Genomic DNA, 21,311 nt, shown 5'->3' with positions numbered 1-21,311 from the left:
GAGGAGCGGTCTGTAAGCACCTTTGCTGTTTTTTGCTGCACTTTCCCTGCATTCACGTCCGACGGATTTGATTGATGTGTGACAAGCAGTTTGGAAGAAGTGTTCAAAATGTCTGAGGTTCAGGCGAAGGATGTTGAAATGCCGTCAGCAAGAAGAGGCATTAAAATGTCTTCTAAAGGCTTGGAGTTCTACACGGAAATGTACCAGCAAAAGAGGACCGCAAAATGCAAACAAGCCAAAAAGTGTTTGAGAATCATAAGTGATTTAATGACTTCCAATACAAATGTAAATTCAGTGAATGCTGAGCTTTTTACATTCATCAAGTGTTACCAAGATGCAAATGACATGCATACATCTTTTGTGAGCTTACCTTTACCTCAAGATGAAGTTACAAGGCAAAATCTGTACTTCAAAGAAAAAATGACAATGACTTCATTGAAAAGGTAAAAGGCTGGCTGTCTGAAATGGGTTACCCATATGTGCAGCCAAATAAAAATTCTCTCGACCACCAAAGTGTTGCAGATGAAATAAACCCTGAAGATAGTGCTTCTAATGTGTTAAGTGTAAAGATGAACTCTGTAAAGACACATTCCCAGCTATCACGGATTTCATCAACATCATCTGCATGCATTAGAGCTGAGGCTGACAAGGCAGCTCTGATGGAGCATGTTGCTGCTCTAAAAAGGAAACATCTAATAGAAGCTCAGGAGGAAAAGTTGGAGAGGGAAAAGTTGGAGAGGGAAAAGGAAAAGTTGAAGAAAGAAACTGATAAGTTGAAGAGAGAAAAGGAACAATTGGAACTTTAAATGGAATTGGCAGCTACAAATGCAAAGCTTCATGTCTTGGAAATAAATTCATCCCAGCGTGGCTCAAAATGTTCAGACGGAATGAACTCTTATGTTGAAAGGAACAAGTTCAAAGAAGCAAGACTATTAAATCCCAATGCCTACACTTTTGTTCCTGTTGAAATGGATGTTATTTCTGTGTCTGATCCCATAATGCAACTACAGGTTGTTAGGCCTAAACAAAGGTCAAAAACACAAATTGATGAGATGCTCGTAAAGACTGATGCCCCAAGTCAAACGACGCAAACTGTGAATGAAAATCAAGCAGGACTTGTGCAACCTCAACCCCATCAGAATGACATTGTAAATGTGATACAAAGACAAAATGACATCGCTGCTCTGCTGGTCCAGCAAAATCTGTGCTCTGTCCTGCCTGTAAGAAACATTCCTGTGTTTGATGGAGACCCTCTTCAGTACAGGACTTTTATCAGAGCTTTTGAAAATGGAGTGGAGGAGAAGACAACTAATTGGAGTGACTGTTTGCACTTTCTCGAAGAATACATCAGGGGGCAGCCAAGAGACTTGGTGTGCAGTTGTCAACATCTACCTTCAGATCAGGGATACCACAGAGCCAAAAGTCTTCTCGCAGAGCACTTTGGAAACGAATACAAAATTGCATCTACGTATATGGAAAAGCTTCTCAGCTGGACGCCTGTTAAAAGTGAAGATCTTAAAGCATTGCAATCATTTCCCCTGTTTCTTCGAGGATGCTCAAATCTAACAGAGCAAATTATGCATATGAAGGAACTGGACCTACCATCTAATATGAGGAGCATCATCTTGAAACTTCCTTATAAGTTAAGGGAACGGTGGAGAAATGTTGCTTGTGATCTGCAAGAGCGAAGTGGCCGGAGAGCACTGTTTGAGGATCTTGTTGCTTTCATTGAAAAACAAGTCAGAATTGCCTCAGATCCACTTTTTGGCAACATTCAGGACTCACAACCTACCAACTTGAAGGTCCCCAACGTTAGTTACTTGAAGCAAAGGAAAAAAGGAAGCAGCTTTGCCACCAATGTTACTGCAGTGAAAGAAGGAGTCATCACTCAGTACACAGGAAACAAGAACAAATCTTCCTCTCTTCACAACTGTCTGTTTTGTAAACAAAGTTGTCACTCATTGGATAAATGCTCACAGTTTAAAGTGAAAGGACATCGTGATAAAATTAACTTTATCAAAGAACAGGGTATTTGTTTTGGTTGCCTGAAAGTAGGCCACACAAGCAAAGCCTGCAGGAGTCTCTTGGATTGCAATGTGTGTCACCAAAAGCAGTGTCTGGTATGAGCACAAACTATTTCATTGAGTTACCTGATGTTTTAACTCAAAGGAGCATGCCTGTTTCTGCACTCAACGTCCCACGAGAGGAGGGTCTTGATCAATGGTCTTACCTCAAGGATGTTAAGCTCCACGACATTGACGCAGGTGTTGAGCTACTAATTGGAACTGATGCTCCAAAAGTGATGGAGCCTTGGGAGCTGATAAACAGCCAGGATGAAGGGCCTTATGCGGTCAGAACCAGAGTTGGTTGGGTCATTAATGGTCCACTTCGCGGCGGGAGCAGTAGGAGTAAGAGTGGCTGCCCTGCTGTAACAGCCAACTGAATCTCTGTGGAACATCTGCAAGGAATGCTGGTTAAACAGTATAACCATGACTTTAATGAGAGATCATCAGAGGAGCAGATTGAAATGTCCAGAGAAGACATCAAGTTCATGAATGTTATGAGCAGCACAACAGTCCTTAAGTATATCTCCAGTGAAACCAGACGATTCTACACTTTTGTGGCAAACAGACCCTCTTTCATCAGAGAAGCAGCAGATGTAGATCAGTGGAGATATGTGGGTTCCAAGGATAATCCAGCAGATGAAGCATCAAGAGGAATGAGAGCTGAGGATTTCCTGAAAGGCAGGAGATGGATAAGTGGACCTGAGTTTCTCTATCAGTCAAAGAAGGAGTGGCTTAAACTTGATGGGAATCTTGATGTGATTTCTGCAGATGACCCAGAGGTCAAAAGGGACTTAATGGTAAATGCGATCATCAAGGATTTGAAAAAATGCCACCAACCACCTGATCTACTATTTTTCATCTTTGACTAGACTAAAAACATCTGTGGCTTGGTTTCTGAAGGTCAAGGAACGTCTCTTGTTATTGGGACAGAAGAGAAAGGAGTTTTGTGCTTCTGCAGGCCTCAGAAAGGATGATCTGAAGAATCAGGAGCATGAAGTGGAAAGAAAAGTTCAAAGCTTTAAAGCCACACTCAAAGGACAAAGAATAACACCTGAAGATCTTGCTAAGGCAGAGCAGTCAATCATTCAATATGTACAACGACACAAGTTCAAAGCTGAAATTGCCTCACTGAAAGGATGCTTTAAAAACATCCACAAAGAAAGCCCGCTGTACAAACTAGACCCAGTAATGGATGATGAAATCCTCAGAGTTGGTGGTCGGCTGAGTAAAGCAGCACTGCCAGCAGAACATTTTACTCTCTTCTGGCTGCGTAAGGATACCGACCACGGTGCATCAGTGGCATTTGATTATTATTTGTTTAAGTTTGATTTAGCCGACAAATGGCCACTACAGCTACCAACAATGTTATTACTACCACTACTGCTATTAATACCACGACTACTATTACTTATACGACAACTGCCACTACTACTGCTATTCATGCTACTAAAAGTAGTCATACTACTACAGCTATTAGTACGACTGCTACTAGTACTACTACTGCTACTTATTCTACTGCCATTACTATTCCTACTACTACTACTACTACTACTACTGTTATATTAAATACTACGACCAATACTACAGCTATTACTATGACTACTGATACTACGTCTTCTACTACTTATTCTAATTACTAATACTTCTACTACTAATAATACTTCTACTACAACTACAAATATCACTACTGCTACTATTAGTACTTATTCTAATGCTACTAATACTTATACTAATAATACTTCTACTACAACTTCTACTACTACAAATATCACCACTGATGACATTTTTTAAGCCACAGAAACCATTAGAATATCAAAATGTTCAGCTCTTTCAGGAGAGGTGTGATATGACTTTTCATAGTTGGAATCTTTAAACTTTTAGAATTATTAAGCTTTTTGCAATTTAAAAAAAATTGGATATCTATTTTCAGCAATGTTTTTGCAATTCATTTCAAATTTCAGCATTCCAATGCATTTTCAGCAGGAAATGCATTTTCTAGTTGAATATGTTAGTCTAGTCTGTCTCACTAATTGATATGACTGAGGTTTTGGGAAAGTCAGGGAATGAATCCGTGGCTCCGACCATGGCTATGAAATATGTATCCATCGTGAAGATGTAGACGCATTTATAATTGTGACTTTTTCTCTTGGTCCCTCCCTTCTGTCTGTAATACCTTGTCCTTACATTATATTTTCAGTAAAATTCTTTTTTTTTTTTAACGATCGTATATTAAATTCAGTAAACATGGTTATGTTTGATGGTATATAGATGGCTGGGGGTCAGCCATCCAACAGTACCTTCTTGAACATGGTGTTGTGGAGGTTGGTGGCCGCATTCAAGGTCACCCAAGTGTAGGAGAAGCATTTGATGATGGCAAGTGTCACCATGACGACCACCATCACGCCATAAATCATTTGGTAGAAGCTCAGGTGAGGGTTTTGTGAGATGTCTCCTTGGTTTGAGGTTGTGTTATTGGATGACTTAAAAAAACAGAAAATATATGATTTTAGTGGAAACCAGGTCCAGAGAGACAATTTATCAACGCAACATGTTTTTTTGAATATTTTTCATACTATTGTGAATACAATCGTCAACAATTGGTGCAGACTTGTGGAAATAACACATTGTATCACATATTTAGCACAGTTTACTACAGTTATACAGTTAAGTTCTATCTGTTCAATATAATCACACCACCTCTATCACTGCCAATATAGACAAAACCAGTTTGGTTCAGCCGTAAACACAGACAGTGAAGTAAAAGAATTTGCAGAGCACATGCAGCAATACCAACATCTGTGCACATCTGACCAACGATCAGAAAAAAGTGTGTGGCTGTTGGAAGGTTGGGTAAAACAGACACTCTTTGAAGAGAGCTATTCACTACCCTCAGACTTTCCATAAAACATGCCCATTGGAGCATGAAAAAGTCTTTCCAGCTGTGGGAAGTCACACACTTACTGAAAACACATTGAAATGAAACTGTGTGTGTGTGTGTGTGTGTGTGTGTGTGTGTGTGTGTGTGTGTGTGTGTGTGTGTGTGTGTGTGTGTGTGTGTGTGTGTGTGTGTGTGTGTGTGTGTGTGTGTGTGTGTGAGGGAGAGAGAGATGGTTCTCACCCCATCACCCTGCCCCAGCCAGAAGCTGAGCCACCAGTTGCTGAAGGCTGTGGATCCAATCACCAGGACCAAGTTCAGGATGGTAAGGAAGCTTACTGTGTAGCCTGCAGCACAGTCACATCAAACATCATCCCATGTGTGAATTGTGTATCATTGCATATAATCACGACAATGCATTTGTGTGGGTTTGCTGTCAGTGTTCAAACCTCCAGCTGCCTTGCAGTATTGCTGGTAGACTCTCCAAGAGATGGCACCTTCTGTGGCGGACTCTTGACTGACAAGCTGATCATCGACTGGTGCTTAAGAAGAAGAAAAGTGAAAACCATTGTAGAAAGGGGAGCAATAATTGTTGAAATGCGGGAATAACGGTGCACATATTCTTTCCTGGAAGGCATTCGTAATGTTGCGCTCGTTTGTTGTGAACAGAAAAAGTGAGAGGAAAAAGTGAAAAACTAAGAAAGAGATCTTGAGAGAGATGCTGTTCAACCATCCAGCCAGCACTTCTGGCCACTTGACGCACGGACCCTTTGTCTTTAATGTGTCTTTAATGTTCCCACATTAAAATGGAACCAAATGAGTCTGACATCCCTGCAGAGACTGGATGTGTTAGATCTGAACTTCACCGACATCAGAGTTAAAATTGAATAAGTTTTCCAGACTCACATCTTTGGTTAGTTGTCATTCCATCGTCCTTTTCATCCGACATGTCAAATGCTGAAAGAGAACACAGATGTGGAAGGGAGACATCAATAAAATGACAGAAGAAATATCTGTCATCTTTATGCTGTAGACCGTAATAAGGACACACATGCCCAAATAAATCAATGATAGTATATTAACAGTCAGGATTGTAGATGTGTTGCCCTGTCTTCTATTGTTTTACAAAGTACATTGTGTCACGGCTCCGCTGTGACCTCAGCTCGTGTCGGTGTGTGTGCGTGTGTGTGTGTATGGCATGGGCGCGGCTTCAATCATCTGGCACCCTGGGCTCATCTCCACACCTGCCAACAATCAGACCATCATCACAGACAACTCAAATACCCCAGCTTCCTTCAGTCTCATCGCCAGATTGTTTCTTCAGCTCAGTGGTAGCTACAGCCTCGCTGAGGTTTACCTCGTCTCACCAGTTAGTTTGCGGTGCGATTTGCAACTAACTTGTGTTTTTCTTGTGCTCCAAGATTCCTGTGCCACGTCGCCGCCCAGTTGCCGCCACTCACACCGCCTCACCTTCCTACCTGCATGCTCCACGAACAAACTAAATAAAACCTTGTATTTCACCTACCCTGTTGTCCCGGTGTCTGCGCATGGGTCCAGAACAACTGACCGTAACAGAACAATCTGGCCGCCATGGACCCAGCGGACCCAAACTTCCTCCGACAGACGCTAGCCTCACAGGGCAATCTGATCGGCCTGCACGAGACACTTCTCCGGGAAGTAGTAGAGACTCTACGCACCCTTTCCCCCAGTGTGTCTCAACTCAGCGGCAAGATGGATCAAGTCACCTCTCTGCCTCCTCTGCCCCGGGCGCTTCCGCTGCTCCCACGGGGATCCACCTGCGCCATCCACAGCCCCCCCGGCATCCGCCACTCTAGCTCCGCGTGCCCGTGAGCCGTACATCCCGACACCAGAACGTTACGCCGGAGACCTGGGAGCCTGTGGGCGGTTCCTCACATTGTCCTTTATTTTGTCGACCAAGGTCCCCTTGTTACCTCGATGGACAGCTGACTACCTTTTACCTCCTCCTTGTTATGTATTGACACGAATGGCACTTTAGTCCAAAGATAATTGTGCCAAAAGTAAAGCAGAATTGTATAGAATATCCCCCTTTGACTGCTTCTGCTCTCTAAATTGCTTTCAGGCAATAATGTGCCACACTCCCAGTGTGTCTTTGTACTAAACTCTATAATAATCTCCAGCCTTGTTTTCGTTAATTATTAAATGATGTATTGCGGCATCTAAAATCATCCCAGAACTGTTTTAGATGATTACACAAACAGTCATGTTTTCTTGATTCCATACCTGGGTTCACTAACCCACTGTCGGTGCTTTCTCTTAGCTCAATGTCCCTCAGCTGGGCAGCGTCTTGGGGAGACACTTCCTCATTCGGAGTCTGAATGACAAAGCAAAAACGCAGTGATACTGCGGAGTGTGGACAAGTTGACGACAACTCACTTTCACCCTGAAGTAAATGATGAATCGTTAACTTGTGGCCTAGTACAAGACATGTTTCTGCCTCCTATAAACCTCTGACACATGGTTTACAGCTTACGTGGGTCGGTTTATTGTTTTTAAGCTAAAAACCAATGAAGAACCGGTGAAAGGTGTAAGAAATTTCAGCATAGAACTGTGTTTAGTAGCTATAATAAAAGTGTTCAATGATTCATATTTAAGAATTCATAATTAATCATAAGGGTGTTGGAAATGCATAATTAAGATAAGCATAAAGTGTTTTAGGATTAGTAGCTAGAAGTAGAATTTGAGACATGAAGCTTTTGCCAAAGTTGCAGAAGTTTAACGTTTATACTGAAGGATTATCATAGAAGGGATTAAACCGTAACCGACGGTCATTGAATGTGTTAGTAAACACGTTTCGAACGGATGTGGGTGGTTTAATTTCAAGTCTTTTTCTCTCTCACGTGATGGCTCTCAGAGGACGGACGGGGTTTATACCTGAGGAGCTGAGTTGAGTTTTTTGCAAACGGGGTTTTATTGATTTAATATTTCATGAAATAGTGTACTTCACTGTAAATACTGTACTTGCATCAGTGGATTAAATTCCTTTTAATTGTAAACCAGTTTTGGTAGATTTATTGTTGCAGCGTGTTGACTGCTCAAAGCAGCCGGACACGTGCTCTGGCCTCCTCGCTGTGGAACAGACTCAAACTTCCACAAAGGTTTTGCAGCTATTAAAACATGGAGATAAGACACAAAGGTTATCGTACATTAGAGTATTGTACTGTAGATTTCTTTTTTACCTCGGGCTCTTCCAAGTGGTAGTTGCTGATGAGCTGAGCAAAGCGTGCATTGGCTTTCATTAGGTCCTGGTGGTTTCCAGCCTCCTGCACCTCGCCGTCATCCAAAAGCATAATGTCATCACAGAACTCCAGATACTGACAGACACAAGTGAGGACAACCATGTCAACAAACTATCTCAGCTCTGTGGCCGGAGTTCTACCTAACGTAGTCTAAACAGCACGTCTTTACATATATGACACTTGGCAGACGCTCTTATCTTGTGGTTATGGTGACGCTCACAATTCACGATAAAAAAAACCTAATGGCTGCAATCAGAAGCCACCTACTGGTGTTTGATTTACTTACTTAAATTGTTACTTGTTACTTTGGGGTTTACACAATAGGATGGATCTTCAAATCATTTTTTATGTGTTTTAAACAAGTATGTAAATTTAATTGTGAAATGTAATTCTTAATTTTAAGCTATTTAGGATTCACTATCTGCTAAAGAACAATGCTGTGTCTACCTGGAGCTGGTGTGTAATCAGTATGATGGATTTTCCATGGAGCTCTTTCTTAATGCATTCCTCAAAGATGTGTTTCCCCACATGGGCATCGACAGCAGATAGTGGATCGTCAAGGAGGAAGATGTCCTTATTGGAGTAGACCGCTCTGGCCAGACTGATCCTCTGCTTCTGCCCCCCTGACAGATTCAGCCCTCGCTCTCCGATCTGCCAACAAAACAGCAGGAAGCTGATAAGATCACTGACAACACGTCACGATATGGTACATTACAAAATCTGCTTTTCCCTTTTACTAACTTACAACAATATAGAAGAAATAAAACGAATAACAGCTTAAGAATAAGTAAGAAACATCCGTCAGACTTGGAACTGATCCCAAATTGTGTCGCAAATTTGGATATGCTAAACTCAAACCTAAATAAATAGGTCTAGTATTCAACTTGTAATTATTTAGTTCTGACTCAGACTTGAACATACCATTCATTTGCGTCATGTAATACTTTTTTGTAAAATGACTGTACTTTGCACACTAGATGAATTTTCGGTGAACATCTAGTTTTAGTGTCAGTTTCATGAATGAATTGCTGTCGGAGACAGTCAAAAAACACATAATTGGCAGAGTTTGAGGTATATTTTTTTGATATTTAAATGCTGTACAAAGCAATTCGAAATAAAATGATGTTACTAACAAAAATACAAGATTAAAATGGGCTTTAAAACAGTTCAAAGAAAGAAAAGCGAACTGGATTATTGATTGTACCAACTAATGTTTACCTTATTCCATCTTTTGTTAATGCTAATGTCCGCAAGGGGTTTCCTACCCCTCATCAGAGAGTGTTAAAAGTTCCACTCAGCTTGTAAGAAATCATTCAAAAGCAAAACAAACATTCAGCTCGGGGAGTTTTGAGTACAGCAGAAGGCCCTCACCTCAGTTTGATCACCATATGGGAGGATATCCAGGTCAGCTCTGAGACTGCAGACATCCACAACTCTGTTGTATCTGTGGAGGAAGACAATGAGTTACCTTAATGTCAAGAGACAGCGACGTATAGTGTATTCAACTGAGCCATTTTAAAGATAAGATTTGAATATTTTGGAAAGATATGTTTTTAAATACGTCAGTCGGGTCTGCTGCATGTTGACTTTCACTCCAGTATGTACTTCATACAAGATTATGATTACAGCACAACTATGGGCCTAACCACCGTCATAAATGCCAGCTGAATGACGTCACACAGCAAATTACTTGACACATCTTTGGCTGCATGGAGTGGTTTCCAAATAACAATCCTGTCAGATAACAGAGATGACCTCTTGTTTGACTACCTTGCCAGATGCGAAGTGACAGTGATAAGAGGAACTTTCTCCATTCATTACATTTGTCACGTGAGATAACCTCAAAAGACAATACCTATTCATGCCTTGTTGTAATGGTCTGTGTAACTGCAATGATGAGGAACATTGGTTAAATATTAACATCATAAACGGTATCCAGTTCACGATACCTCCTTTTGTTTCCATATTCAAAAGCTCTGTGGTTACTTATAATGTTTGTGGGTTAACTGATTATATACTTGGACTGGTCAAGAGGTTCCCCCATCAGGATGTTTTCTTGAACAGTCCCATGAAATATCCAGGCCTGCTGGGAAACGTAGGCAAACGTCCCATCAGCGGTGAGGGAGCCCTGCTGAAGGTGCATCTAAAATATAAAAGTGAGCAGACCACCATGAGGAAACCTGTTCGTTACATGGCATCAGTTAGATCTGGTTTATCAAAATGTAAATAAGGAGCATCATTTTTACATAACTGCGTGACAGAGTGGTCATAAAATAGTGAAAATCAACAGCATTGAAATATCAAACATTATGTCAGGAACTTGCAGGGATTGTAAAAGAGAATAAAGAACAAAAAAGACAAAAGGAGGAGCCAACCTGTTCCAAAATGCTGGAAATCAGTGACGTCTTTCCACTCCCCACGTTTCCACAGATTCCAAGCAGGTTGCCCTTCAGAAGATAACACAGAGAGAGTTTGGGTTTAACCTTTAACCCTCTCTAGATCACCTTATTTATTCTGACCAGTCGTAGAACACACCTTAGGCAGTGTGAAGGAGATGTTTCTCAGGGTTGGCAATGTTTCAGACTTCCCATTCTGGCACGTGTCCTCCACTTTGTGTCCCTTCTCCACATTAACTGAGATGATGGGTGGAGAGTCTGGCTGGTTGGCTGGTTTGTTCCAGGAAAGTGTCGCATTTTTCATCACGACGGCTGAATCACTGTCTTTTCTCTGGATCAGGTAGGGCTCTGGATTCTGGATCACCAATATTTTCTGAAATAGCCGAAAATTGCTTTGATAAGCTTCTTATTTTTTAACCGTAAAGATGAGATTTTAAGTGTGAACTTGTTCCACAACAGCAACAAACACAATGAAAGCTGGCAATGAAGTTGTAGCAAAGAAGATAGCTCCAATAACAATGACAATGGAAAAACAATGTGGTAACAATACAAATTTTCATATTTTAGAGATTAAAGGCATTAAAGGCAAGTGTGAGGCTAAGAGAATGACAACAGAAGCAATAAAGCCAAATTTGCACTGCAGGTTGGCGTACATGTTAAAACTCCATACAAGCTATTATTTATGTTTGAAATTAATAAAGATAAAATAAGAACCATATCGTTAGTCTGCAGATTATGAGCTCATCATTATTTATTATCACTAGAAGGCACAACCTTGCAGTTGGTATGGCTGGATGACATCACAACAAGATGACTTTATGTAAGATCAGAGTAATAATGAATGCCGTTGCCAGCTGAGCAGCACAAAAAGAGAGGAGTTTACCCTCAGTCGTTTTAGTGAAACAGCAGCCTCAGCCAGGACCTTTGCAGACGGGGCCATAATAGACAAGCAGAACCTCAAGCAGTTGAAGATGGCGATGGTGGTGAAGGCCTGTTCATAAAGAAGAAGTACGCTCACACTATACAACACTGACTCTTTTTTATCAGTACACCTCAACCATGTAAATCACACAGTGGGCATGATGGCAAGGGTTGTTGTACTGCATGTGCTGCAGTACTCACATCAGTTGTGTTGAGCTTCAAGCTCAACGAAGTGTGTACAATGAAGGTGAGAATGGTGGCCAGGGTGGGGATGATGCTGGCGATGCTGGTATTGGCGTTCTGGACGTAACAGACCTTCTGCAGTTCTTTCTTCTCATTTTTACGGAAGCCTAAGAGAGACAGTGTCACATGTTTAGGGAACAGTTTCAGTTTTAACTTTACTTCTACTTCTGTTTCTGACACCAAAAGAGCATGGACTGGTGGAGGCAAGAGAACATGGGAGCTCAACCCTAGATTTTAGTTTTACATATATAAGCAGCTCGTTCTATATGAGTTGAAGGTGGAGAGTACCGGTATGTGGCAGCCTTATTTCAGCCTGTAGTGCCTCTGGCAGCATGGCTATGTGAATTGTTATCAAAAACTAAAACAAAACAAGATCCAGATTGCTGTAAAAGGTGCACATAATTTCCCTTGAACTTTGACGTTTTGCTCTATGGAAAGTAGCACATGCGACTTTCAAGATTGGGTTTGTGTTCATACAAAGGGACTGTATAAATGATAACCATTAAATTTGTTCTTCAAGGAATGTCTGTTTAGCTAGTTTCCTGTTTTATTTAGAATGTCCCTGCCTCCTGTGTCTTGAGTTCACTTCACTACCTGCATTTGTATGTGTTCCCGCCTGTGTGATTGTCTGCCCCGCCCCTGATTGAATCCTCCTGTGTCTCATCATCTGCACCTCCACAGTGTCTCAGTGTCAGTTCGTCTGTTGTGCTACCTGCTCTGCTCCTTGTTTTGATCTACAATGATTCCTGGGATGATCCCTGCTCTTCTCTGCTGTGTTCCCTGTAAAGTAGTTTTGTTTTCTTAGACTTTTTGTGACACATTGTTTGACTCCCCAGCTCTGCAAGTTTTGTTTTGAACATTTTCTTAACAATTAAAGTCACCGTTATTCATCCCTTTGTTCACCGTGTCTCTCTGTCTTTGGGTCAATCCCCTGCTACCATTTTTGCCTTAAACCCTGACAAGAAAGGTTAAAAACATGTTTGACTGGACAACAAAGTCTGTCTAACTTCATACCTGTGATCGTCTTTTCAAAGGAATCTTCCCAGGCGTACATCTTGATGAGCTTGATGCTGTTGAGAATCTCATTCATTGTGCGAACACGGCTGTCTGTTATCAATATGGTTTTCCATTTGAATTTGTTGATGAGATTAGCCAGGCCAAGCTGAAAGCAGAAAAAACAATATTAATCTTTATGTTGTGGGAGAAAAATGTATTTGTGTCTTGAAATATATTTGTGTAAATTCAATCATATCCATAATTTAAAATGTATCCATGTATATTCACAGAGACTTAGGGTATAAAGTAATGTACAATGCTATTGTGAAGTTAGTTGGCTCCGGACTGCTCGATTTACTTGTATACTTTGTGATGCAAATACATCTGCGTGAACTGAAGAAAATTCAATCTCTCTTGTGTTCTGTGGGTGTTCGTTGCTGAGTTCCTAATAGTGAGATCCTGTGGTGTCTCACCACAAGTCAGATAGATAACAGTTACTGAGTTAGGTGTTGAGTTTTAACATAAGTCAAAGAAGCTGAGCATCATCATCGACGACGAAATAAAACCCACAACAGTGTCAATTGAAAACAAGCCGCAAAGAGGAAAATAAAGATATGTTAGTGTGGTGCACGTTGATGGCTGAATTAGTTGGAATGAATTAATTGGAAAGCTTTAATTATTTGCCAACAACTAGATAATTAAAATGCATTTCTGTTTATAACCTTTGATTATTGCAGTACCTCTTTTTAGCTCTGATTGTGATGTGGCTCAATTAAATCTGAATCCATTTATTTTACACTGCTCATGAAAATATGTCTCATATCTGTTTGTGCGATTTCCAACATACAGACCTGTACTGGGATGAAGATGAGGTAGGTGCAGACTCCAGTCAGTGCGGTGTAGCCCAGAATGTAGCAGGAATAGACAATACACACAATAAAGAGCACTGGCATGGACAGCACGATGCTCCCACACAATACTGCTTCAAATAATTTGTGGCCATCGTTGGTCAAAACACCAATCATCTGGATGGGAGAGGAGGAGAGAGACTGGAATCTACATTTGCCAAGATTGCTTTGCCAAGGCAAGTTGCATGAACTAATGGTGAGAACAAGTGAATTCCACAGGATGTTTATGACAAAGAAGTGTGGCCTTGTAAAACAGGATCAAAAACAAAGTTGTGCAGGAAACAAGAACAAATATAGCCACAAGAGGCCATTCCAGGGGACTGGGTATTTGGCTTCACAAAGTTGAGCTAAGTCAATTCAACTGGGTTAATCTTGTTTAAGAAAGACAAAGTGAAACCAATCACACACTTGTTTCATCATGACAATGTATGCAGCCTTTCAGAATTTCACACTAAAAGCCCCTCCAGCCATATTTGGTTTTTACAGACAGCCATGTTTCAACAGCTTAATCACAAATATCCAGCAAGTTTGGTGATGTTTGGACAAGCTGTCATTGATTTATGGCCACATTTGCTCCATGCACATGTTAAGAATTAGTCCGACCCCTATTAAGTTATTTTGAAATAGTTTCACACACGTGGCTTAACATTGTCATGAAACACATCCTAGGAGTTTTGTATTGATTGGATGAAAAGTTTCTGATTTATAGTCCAATTTGGTCTGTGTCGCGCTCATCTATTATATTGGAAGTGTTAACTAGTGGTCAATTCGACTGAAACTTTCAGGGTATGTTTCAGCTACTCTTGTAGATACACCCTGCAAGATGATTGGTCAAACAATTGTTGAGTTAGGTATGTTAATGTGCTGAGGCAGGACCCCTGGAAGTTCATTGGTCAATATCTTGAAAACTTTATAATATATCAACAAGGTTTTGATAATTTAGTTTAACTTGGTCCAATAAGTATCCACAGAAAATTTGGTAGCAATCAGATCTACATTTAAGGAGGAGATGATAAAAATGTATGTTTCAAAAATTCCAAATGAAGAAAAATGTAGTGGGCGAACTTTCAAATGTGTCAAATTTCAAGTCAATCTGACTGGGTGGTGAAAGGTTGTGGCCTTCCCAAAATGTTTTTTTTTGTGTGTGGGTACATTCTAGTGCCATCCTTTGGCCGATTGAAGTCAGATTTCTTGTAAGCACATGCACATCATGTCCAGTTATTGGGCCAAGTTTCTATTTCTTGCTATTTCGAGCTCACACGGAATCCCTTTGGAGCAAAAACCCTAAAAATGCAATAATAACTGACAAAAAGAAATGTATGTATAAATATATATATTCAAGAAGGGCATTATGCAGTTGTCACCTGTAACTCTAACTAGATGTGCACTTGATGTATGTCCACATTAAAAATAACCACACCATAAACATTTTATTCCTGCCTTCACTTCAGCTGCTGAGGAAGACTGCTACCGTTCTTTGACCTGGACTGACCCCAGTTTACATGTTAAACTCCACAAATCTAAAACATCATATTATGTTATATTGAAAATATATTTTCTTTCCACTACTTTCTACAGTTCACCAAGAGTAAGAAGATCTCTCAAACAATGGGCAAAGAGATTTTGGTGTATGAGATCTCTTTCCTAGAGAAATGCAGGAACCCTACCTCTCCCATTGAAATGCCGCTGTGAACCCTCAGAGAGATGACTTTCTGAAAGGCCACTGAAGAGAAGGCTCCCTTCAGTCTGACTGCAGTGCGCAGGTTCAACGCCGACAACAAGGACATCAGGAAGGCTTTGGAGAACTCAGTGGCGAACAAAGCGAAGGACAGACCAACACCGTAGGATACTGTGGACTTCTCTGGGTCCTCATTATATTTCAGGATCTCATAGACCAGAACAGCCTGAGAGGACAGAGAAGTTTGTAACACACAAAAGAGCAGTAAATATTAAACAACCTTTACATTTGTGTCATAAAACCTTTGTGATGTCACCCATAAAGCCTTAAGTTGCATTTCTTGACCATTTTACTGCAAAATGAGAACTTTTACTTTTCAGACTTTAAGTAAATGTAGCTGATATCTGTATATTTTAACTAAGTAAAGTTTTGAATGCAGTTCTTTTACTTGTAGTGGAGTATTTTACAGTGTTGTACTTGCACTTTTACTTAAAAAAAGATCTGAATTCTTCAAGCACATTTACAGTGAATGTGATATTAGGAAAAACATCAGAAAAGACTCCTGGATCTGGTATCCAATAGAGGAAGCACTGGTACTGGTATAGATATTCAGCTTCAAATGTAATTACCGGGCCCAGAAACACTGCCACCATGGCAAGGACACCAACAGCGACTGAGAGAATCAGCCTGGTTCTTTGAAAGCGAAGGATTACACGGACCAGAGAGGCCTTCTCCAGGCCCACCTTTGCCACCTCTTCCTCCCAAAGTATGTGGAGTCTGTGCACAACACACCATATTAGCCTTATTCAATTATTACTCAAGTAAAACATTGACACACACACATGACCTCATAATTAATAATTTCCCAGCATTTTCATGAGTCATTTTCCAGATAAGAATTTCAGCAGCTAGACTTGTCATGTCTATAAATATCTATAAATCGATAAATATACTGTCCTGTATTTCATTGCATGAAATGATAATAGAGAAATGTGAGTGCGCCCACGAATCAACAAGAGTGTCAAACCTTTCTCCGCTGGTGTCGGCTACATCCAAAGGAGACAGTTTGAGAGAGCTCATGTCCAGCTTATTCTTGAACAAGGCCCACATCATGGGGATCATCCATACAAAGGTTGCAAAGGACAGGAAACCTGCATTGTCCAGAGGGTGAGACCTAGACATGGAAACATCACCCAATATGCAATGGGGGCCAGTACAGTATCTGTCTGCTGACATGTCACCGTACATTTATTTATCAAATGGAATATAACAGCATCAAAACAAGACAAATGACAACTGACTGAGATGAGGACCAGCGGAAGGGTTTGAGGGTCTGAAGGCTCTGGCTGTATCTTCCAAACAGGGTAGGGTAGGATTTTTCTCTGTTGTCCAAATCAGTATGTTCTGAACTGGAGGCCAGAAATCCAGTTCTCTGTCGGAAAACATCTTCCTGCTGAAGAGTCATAAACACAAAGAGACAGAGTGAAAGAATCAGACAGAAAGACAGAAAGAGTGGGACAGAGTAAGAGATGGTGAGGAGAAGGAGAGACAGAGACACAGAGAGAGAAACAGAGACAGAGAAAGAGACAGAGAGAGAGACAGACAGAAAGAGACACATAGAGAGAGACACATAGAGAGAGACACAGAGAGAGAGCGAGAGACTTTTGTCAATATTCAAAATAAAAGACTAAAGAGAGCCTCAAAAAGTGGATCAAACAAGTTTGCATTGAAAACACAGGATGCAGGAGAAACAATAGAAGAGGAAAAGATCTCAGGCAGTGAAAGCCACATGTGAAGAGGCCGGAAGTGTACTGGTGGAAGCTGTTGTTTGTTCTAAACTTACAAAAGAGACTCCTTGACTGTCGTTCTTCTCCAGAGAAAGGTCTTTCTTCATTTTGTCCTGTACCGAGGGAAAAAAACATGCAGCGTCACTATTTCACTCGCCAACAAGAGATTTTAAGTGTGAATATTGCTTTAAGCCTACTAACCAAATACTTTTAACAGCATCAACAGGGAGGGTGTAACCATTTCTCATTCTGCTGTGTAACAGTGTGACGATATTACGGCTGTTGTGTGTTTGAAGCTTACTCATTTCAACACAATCATCAGCAGTCATAAGAAATGCTGTCATTCAGGATGCTTTATGTATTATGTTGTGGAAGATTTCTATGTTAATCGGAAGAGTTTTTGCTCACAAATCAATAATTGAGTCTTCAGAAGATTCAATGTTGTGTTTTTCCATTTATTCTCTTGCAAGTAGACTGTGTGAATGCTTCAAAATTTGTAACACACAAGCCCCTTTATTTATACAGCAACAAGTTATTTCTCAAAAGTGCAGCACCCACGAGGGCTTGTCTGCTGCATCCAGCTGACTTTTCACAGCTTCGATACATTCAAGGTAACATGATGTGTTTCAACCACAAGTTCTGATTACTGCTTAGTCTGCACTTTCTTTACTCGATGTAAGGAACAAGTTGTTCTTGCCACTTTGCAAGTAGTTTTGTTACTTTTCCAGTAGCCATTTTCCTTAATAGATGACACGCACGTTTTCGAGTTCACTGCGAGTTCAGATCGAGGACACAAAGTTCAAATGCATATTTTTACCATTACAATTATAACTATGATGACAAGTCACAAGGCATTACAACTGTGATCAAAATACTTTCTTGGTCAAATATCACAAATGTACCCGCATTGCATGAAAGGTTATAAAATCCAATCAAAAACAAAAAGTAAGATTGTAATGATTTCGATAAGGCTCAGGCAGAGGCATGCAGAATATCAAACTTGTAAATATACATTTGTATACATTTTATATGTATAGCACCAATATTGTGTTCATACATTATCCTTATATTTAAACTTTGAACTATTTCATTTCTTAGATTCTCATTTTCACTTGCGTGACTTGAAATTTCAATTTCATTCATGCCTCGTACATAACATCTGAAAATACAATGTGTTAATGAATTACAGCAGCGGTTCCCAAACTTTTTAGGCCGCGCACCCCCTTCTACATCCCGACCGGGTTCGCGCACAAAAAAAAAAAAAAAAAAACCAACAGAGCCTTTTAAGCCTTTATAGCCGCATAAGAATCGGACCAATGAGAGAACAGTTTGCTCGCGCGTGGCATTTGTTTACAAGATGTAGTCCGCTGTTAAATGTTGCGGTGTGAACACAAACCGAACAAAGGAGCAAGTGCAACATTGTATCATATTAATCCCTGAATCAGAACAAAGGAAACGAACTGAAGGTGTGAAAACGCCCTGAAACACTGCAACAAAGTTTCAATAACTTTCAGTTACACAAGGCGTCACTTTTAAAGAGCAATACGGATGTGAGGACACACGCACAGGCTCAGAGGCAGATTGCATCACATTTAATTTACAATTAATGACCGACTAATGTAGCCAGGATGTCTTCGGACAAAGCATCGATGCGGCGCGGCACAGTGTTGTTGGACACAGGGATCATGTCCAACTTTTTGCTTCTTTCTCTCCAATCATACATTCCACCATCGCTTTGGCAGCTGGCAAGCACACATCTTCGGCGATTGTGTGCGGTAGCCCCTTTCTTGCTATTCTGTAACCAGATATGAAGCCCGTAGTGCGTCATTTATAGACCCAACATGAATGAGACTGCAGTTGTTTTGGCTGTTTTGTAACTCCTCCAATTTCGATATAAACTATGTAAGGGGCTTTTGACTTGCACTGGCATGCTTGGTGTTCAGGTGGCAACGTAAATAAGGGGGCTTCATACAGCTGTTAGCCAGAACCTCACTGCACACCACGCACTGTGGCTTTGGGGAATCTGCGTTGCCAATCCAAGTGAAGCCCAGACACAGATACATTTCATCATTTTCCCTCTTTTTTTTCCCAGTCTGATGCTCACCCTCGTTTCCTCTTTTTTCACCTTGACTCCGCGATGGGCCGATGTGCTCCCGATTTGTCTGTGCTATCCCTTCCTCCTTTTCGGTCTCCTCCGTCTCATCTTCCTCTGACTCGATTTCTTCTCCCGGTCTCTCCCCAACGCACCTCTCCGTTCCCCTCGCCTCCGATTCCTCTCTCTCTCTCTCTGTCCCTCTCCTCTTTTATGACTGATAGCTTCAGATGTCCCACCTGACAGTTTCCCCGATTTCAGCCAGTTTAGCATATTTAAATGAATGTTGCTGAATGCATGAAGTTCGCTGTTAGCTGACGTTAGCTGCACAAGCTAGGCTCGCTAGTGTGTACGACTGGCGGCAGGTGCAAGACTGCCGGAAGGAGCTCAAGTGCATTTATTAAATTGTACGTTTTTAATTTTAAATCTTACAAAGGGAATTTTTATAATTCATGTTTTTAGTTTGTGAAAAATCCCACTTTTTAAATTAAAATTACGTTTTTTTTTAAATATTTAATATTATTACACCATCAGACCGCCATTACACTTTTCCTCTCGCGCACCCCCTAGAGGCAGCTCGCGCACCCCCAGGGGTGCGCGCACCACACTTTGGGAATCCCTGAGCTAAGGTAATGTTAGACTTTTAGTTTCAACACTCCTTAGCTTGTTGAAACCGTTATGAGTTAATTTCGCATGTATTTCGTTTTCTAACGGTAACTTGACCGTCAGTTAATTGCCTTTGTTAGTCTGCTAGTTGGCTGAAGCTAACGCTAGTTAGCTAGCTAACGTTAATTCGTTAGCCTAGATAGCGCGCAAAAATATATTTAATGTTAATTTAGCTACGCTGCTATGCTTCTGCCTGTGAAATCTGTTTTGGCTAACGGAGATGTGAGTGAGTGGGCGAGCGAGGGAGAGGGAGTGGCTGCCGTCAGACAGAGCTGTGCTGATCCGCGCAGAGCTCAGTGAGCTGTAAAAACTGAAGGAAGCTGTATACTATGAGCCACATTTTGTGATTATATAAATTATGTGGACCTTAAAGCAATTCCTGAATGTTGTGTAAATACACATTATTGATTGTAGTGACACAAACGATCTTAAATGTATGATTTTTAACCAGCTGTGGAGGATGAAGGAGGACACTGTTTGAATAAGATTGTTTCTCAAGGAGAGCACAGGACATGTAACTTATACAGCAGACACTTGTGTTCCAGCAGGTAAAAATAATGGATTTAATGTTGGTTGACCTTAAAATGTTGGTGCTTGTATAGTCTATGATTTGTCAGTTTGAAGGCAAATAAACATGTTGATGTGCTGTAGTACAAACAAGTGCAAAGAGATCGCTGTCGACAATTTTTGATAATAGTATACTTTTATCACACAGTCACTCATGAATAATGTGAACATATGTAGTCGTTGTGATGGTAAAGACCTCATTCAAGGATGTTCAGCATTAAGCAAGGCAAGAATGTTAATACCGAAACATGGACATGAGCCATGGCAACACATACCGACTTCGAACATGATTTTGGTCCAATAATGTTTCTCTCTGCCATAGATAATGAAGTAGATGGGCCTACACTTCTCCAGATGACTAAAAGAAAGTGAGCGAATCATTCCAAAAATGAAAGACCAAGTGAAGTTCCTGTCTGCTTTAGCGCAGCTGAAAGTGTGAGTTACGTTATACAGTGGAGCCATGTCATTTCAGTTAAAATTCTAAAGATTTACTTGTCTTGTTTTTGGTAGTTTTTTTACTTGTTGGCTTAAATTAAAATCAGATTTTACTCCCCTTTAGCGGTGAAAGTGAAGCCCCTGTGAGTCAGAGAGCTCTAGCAGCCCAACCAATGATCAACTGCCAAGTCCGGTTTCCTCCAACAGTCTTCACGGCACTGACCAACAAGGATGCAGCTCTGTTTGACCATTTGAGCCAAGACACAATGTCAGTTTGTGCCATAATAGAAGATGGCGACAGACACCAACACGTGTGATGCGTTACATCATGTAAGCAAACCATATACCTATCCAGTGTGAGCTCCAGATCAGACTGGAGACGTAACCTCAAAAAACAAAATGT

At 40.8% G+C, this 21,311-nt stretch overlaps 1 protein-coding gene across 1 annotated transcript in view; it reads right to left on the bottom strand.

Annotated features, from left to right (window-relative positions):
• Positions 1-21,311, bottom strand: part of LOC306793800 (ATP-binding cassette sub-family C member 12-like) — a 40,805-nt gene that overhangs the window by 12,975 nt on the left and 6,519 nt on the right. Inside the window, exons 2-21 of the mRNA XM_079291572.1 lie at positions 17,205-17,261; positions 16,663-16,814; positions 16,389-16,535; positions 15,991-16,138; positions 15,351-15,587; positions 13,627-13,800; positions 12,794-12,941; positions 11,738-11,886; positions 11,499-11,606; positions 10,755-10,988; positions 10,595-10,666; positions 10,238-10,362; positions 9,591-9,663; positions 8,667-8,870; positions 8,160-8,294; positions 7,204-7,294; positions 5,848-5,898; positions 5,391-5,477; positions 5,185-5,288; positions 4,364-4,546 (exon numbers count right to left, since the gene is read on the bottom strand). Of these exons, the coding sequence (XP_079147698.1) occupies positions 4,364-4,546; positions 5,185-5,288; positions 5,391-5,477; positions 5,848-5,898; positions 7,204-7,294; positions 8,160-8,294; positions 8,667-8,870; positions 9,591-9,663; positions 10,238-10,362; positions 10,595-10,666; positions 10,755-10,988; positions 11,499-11,606; positions 11,738-11,886; positions 12,794-12,941; positions 13,627-13,800; positions 15,351-15,587; positions 15,991-16,138; positions 16,389-16,535; positions 16,663-16,814; positions 17,205-17,255 (2,673 nt within the window). The 5' untranslated portion in view covers positions 17,256-17,261. The remainder of the gene's footprint in view (positions 1-4,363; positions 4,547-5,184; positions 5,289-5,390; positions 5,478-5,847; positions 5,899-7,203; positions 7,295-8,159; positions 8,295-8,666; positions 8,871-9,590; positions 9,664-10,237; positions 10,363-10,594; positions 10,667-10,754; positions 10,989-11,498; positions 11,607-11,737; positions 11,887-12,793; positions 12,942-13,626; positions 13,801-15,350; positions 15,588-15,990; positions 16,139-16,388; positions 16,536-16,662; positions 16,815-17,204; positions 17,262-21,311) is intronic.

The sequence above is a fragment of the Melanostigma gelatinosum genome (assembly GCF_949748355.1).
Source record: "Melanostigma gelatinosum genome assembly, chromosome: 2".
Taxonomy (NCBI): domain Eukaryota; kingdom Metazoa; phylum Chordata; class Actinopteri; order Perciformes; family Zoarcidae; genus Melanostigma; species Melanostigma gelatinosum.
This window is presented reverse-complemented; position numbering and strand designations above follow the sequence as displayed.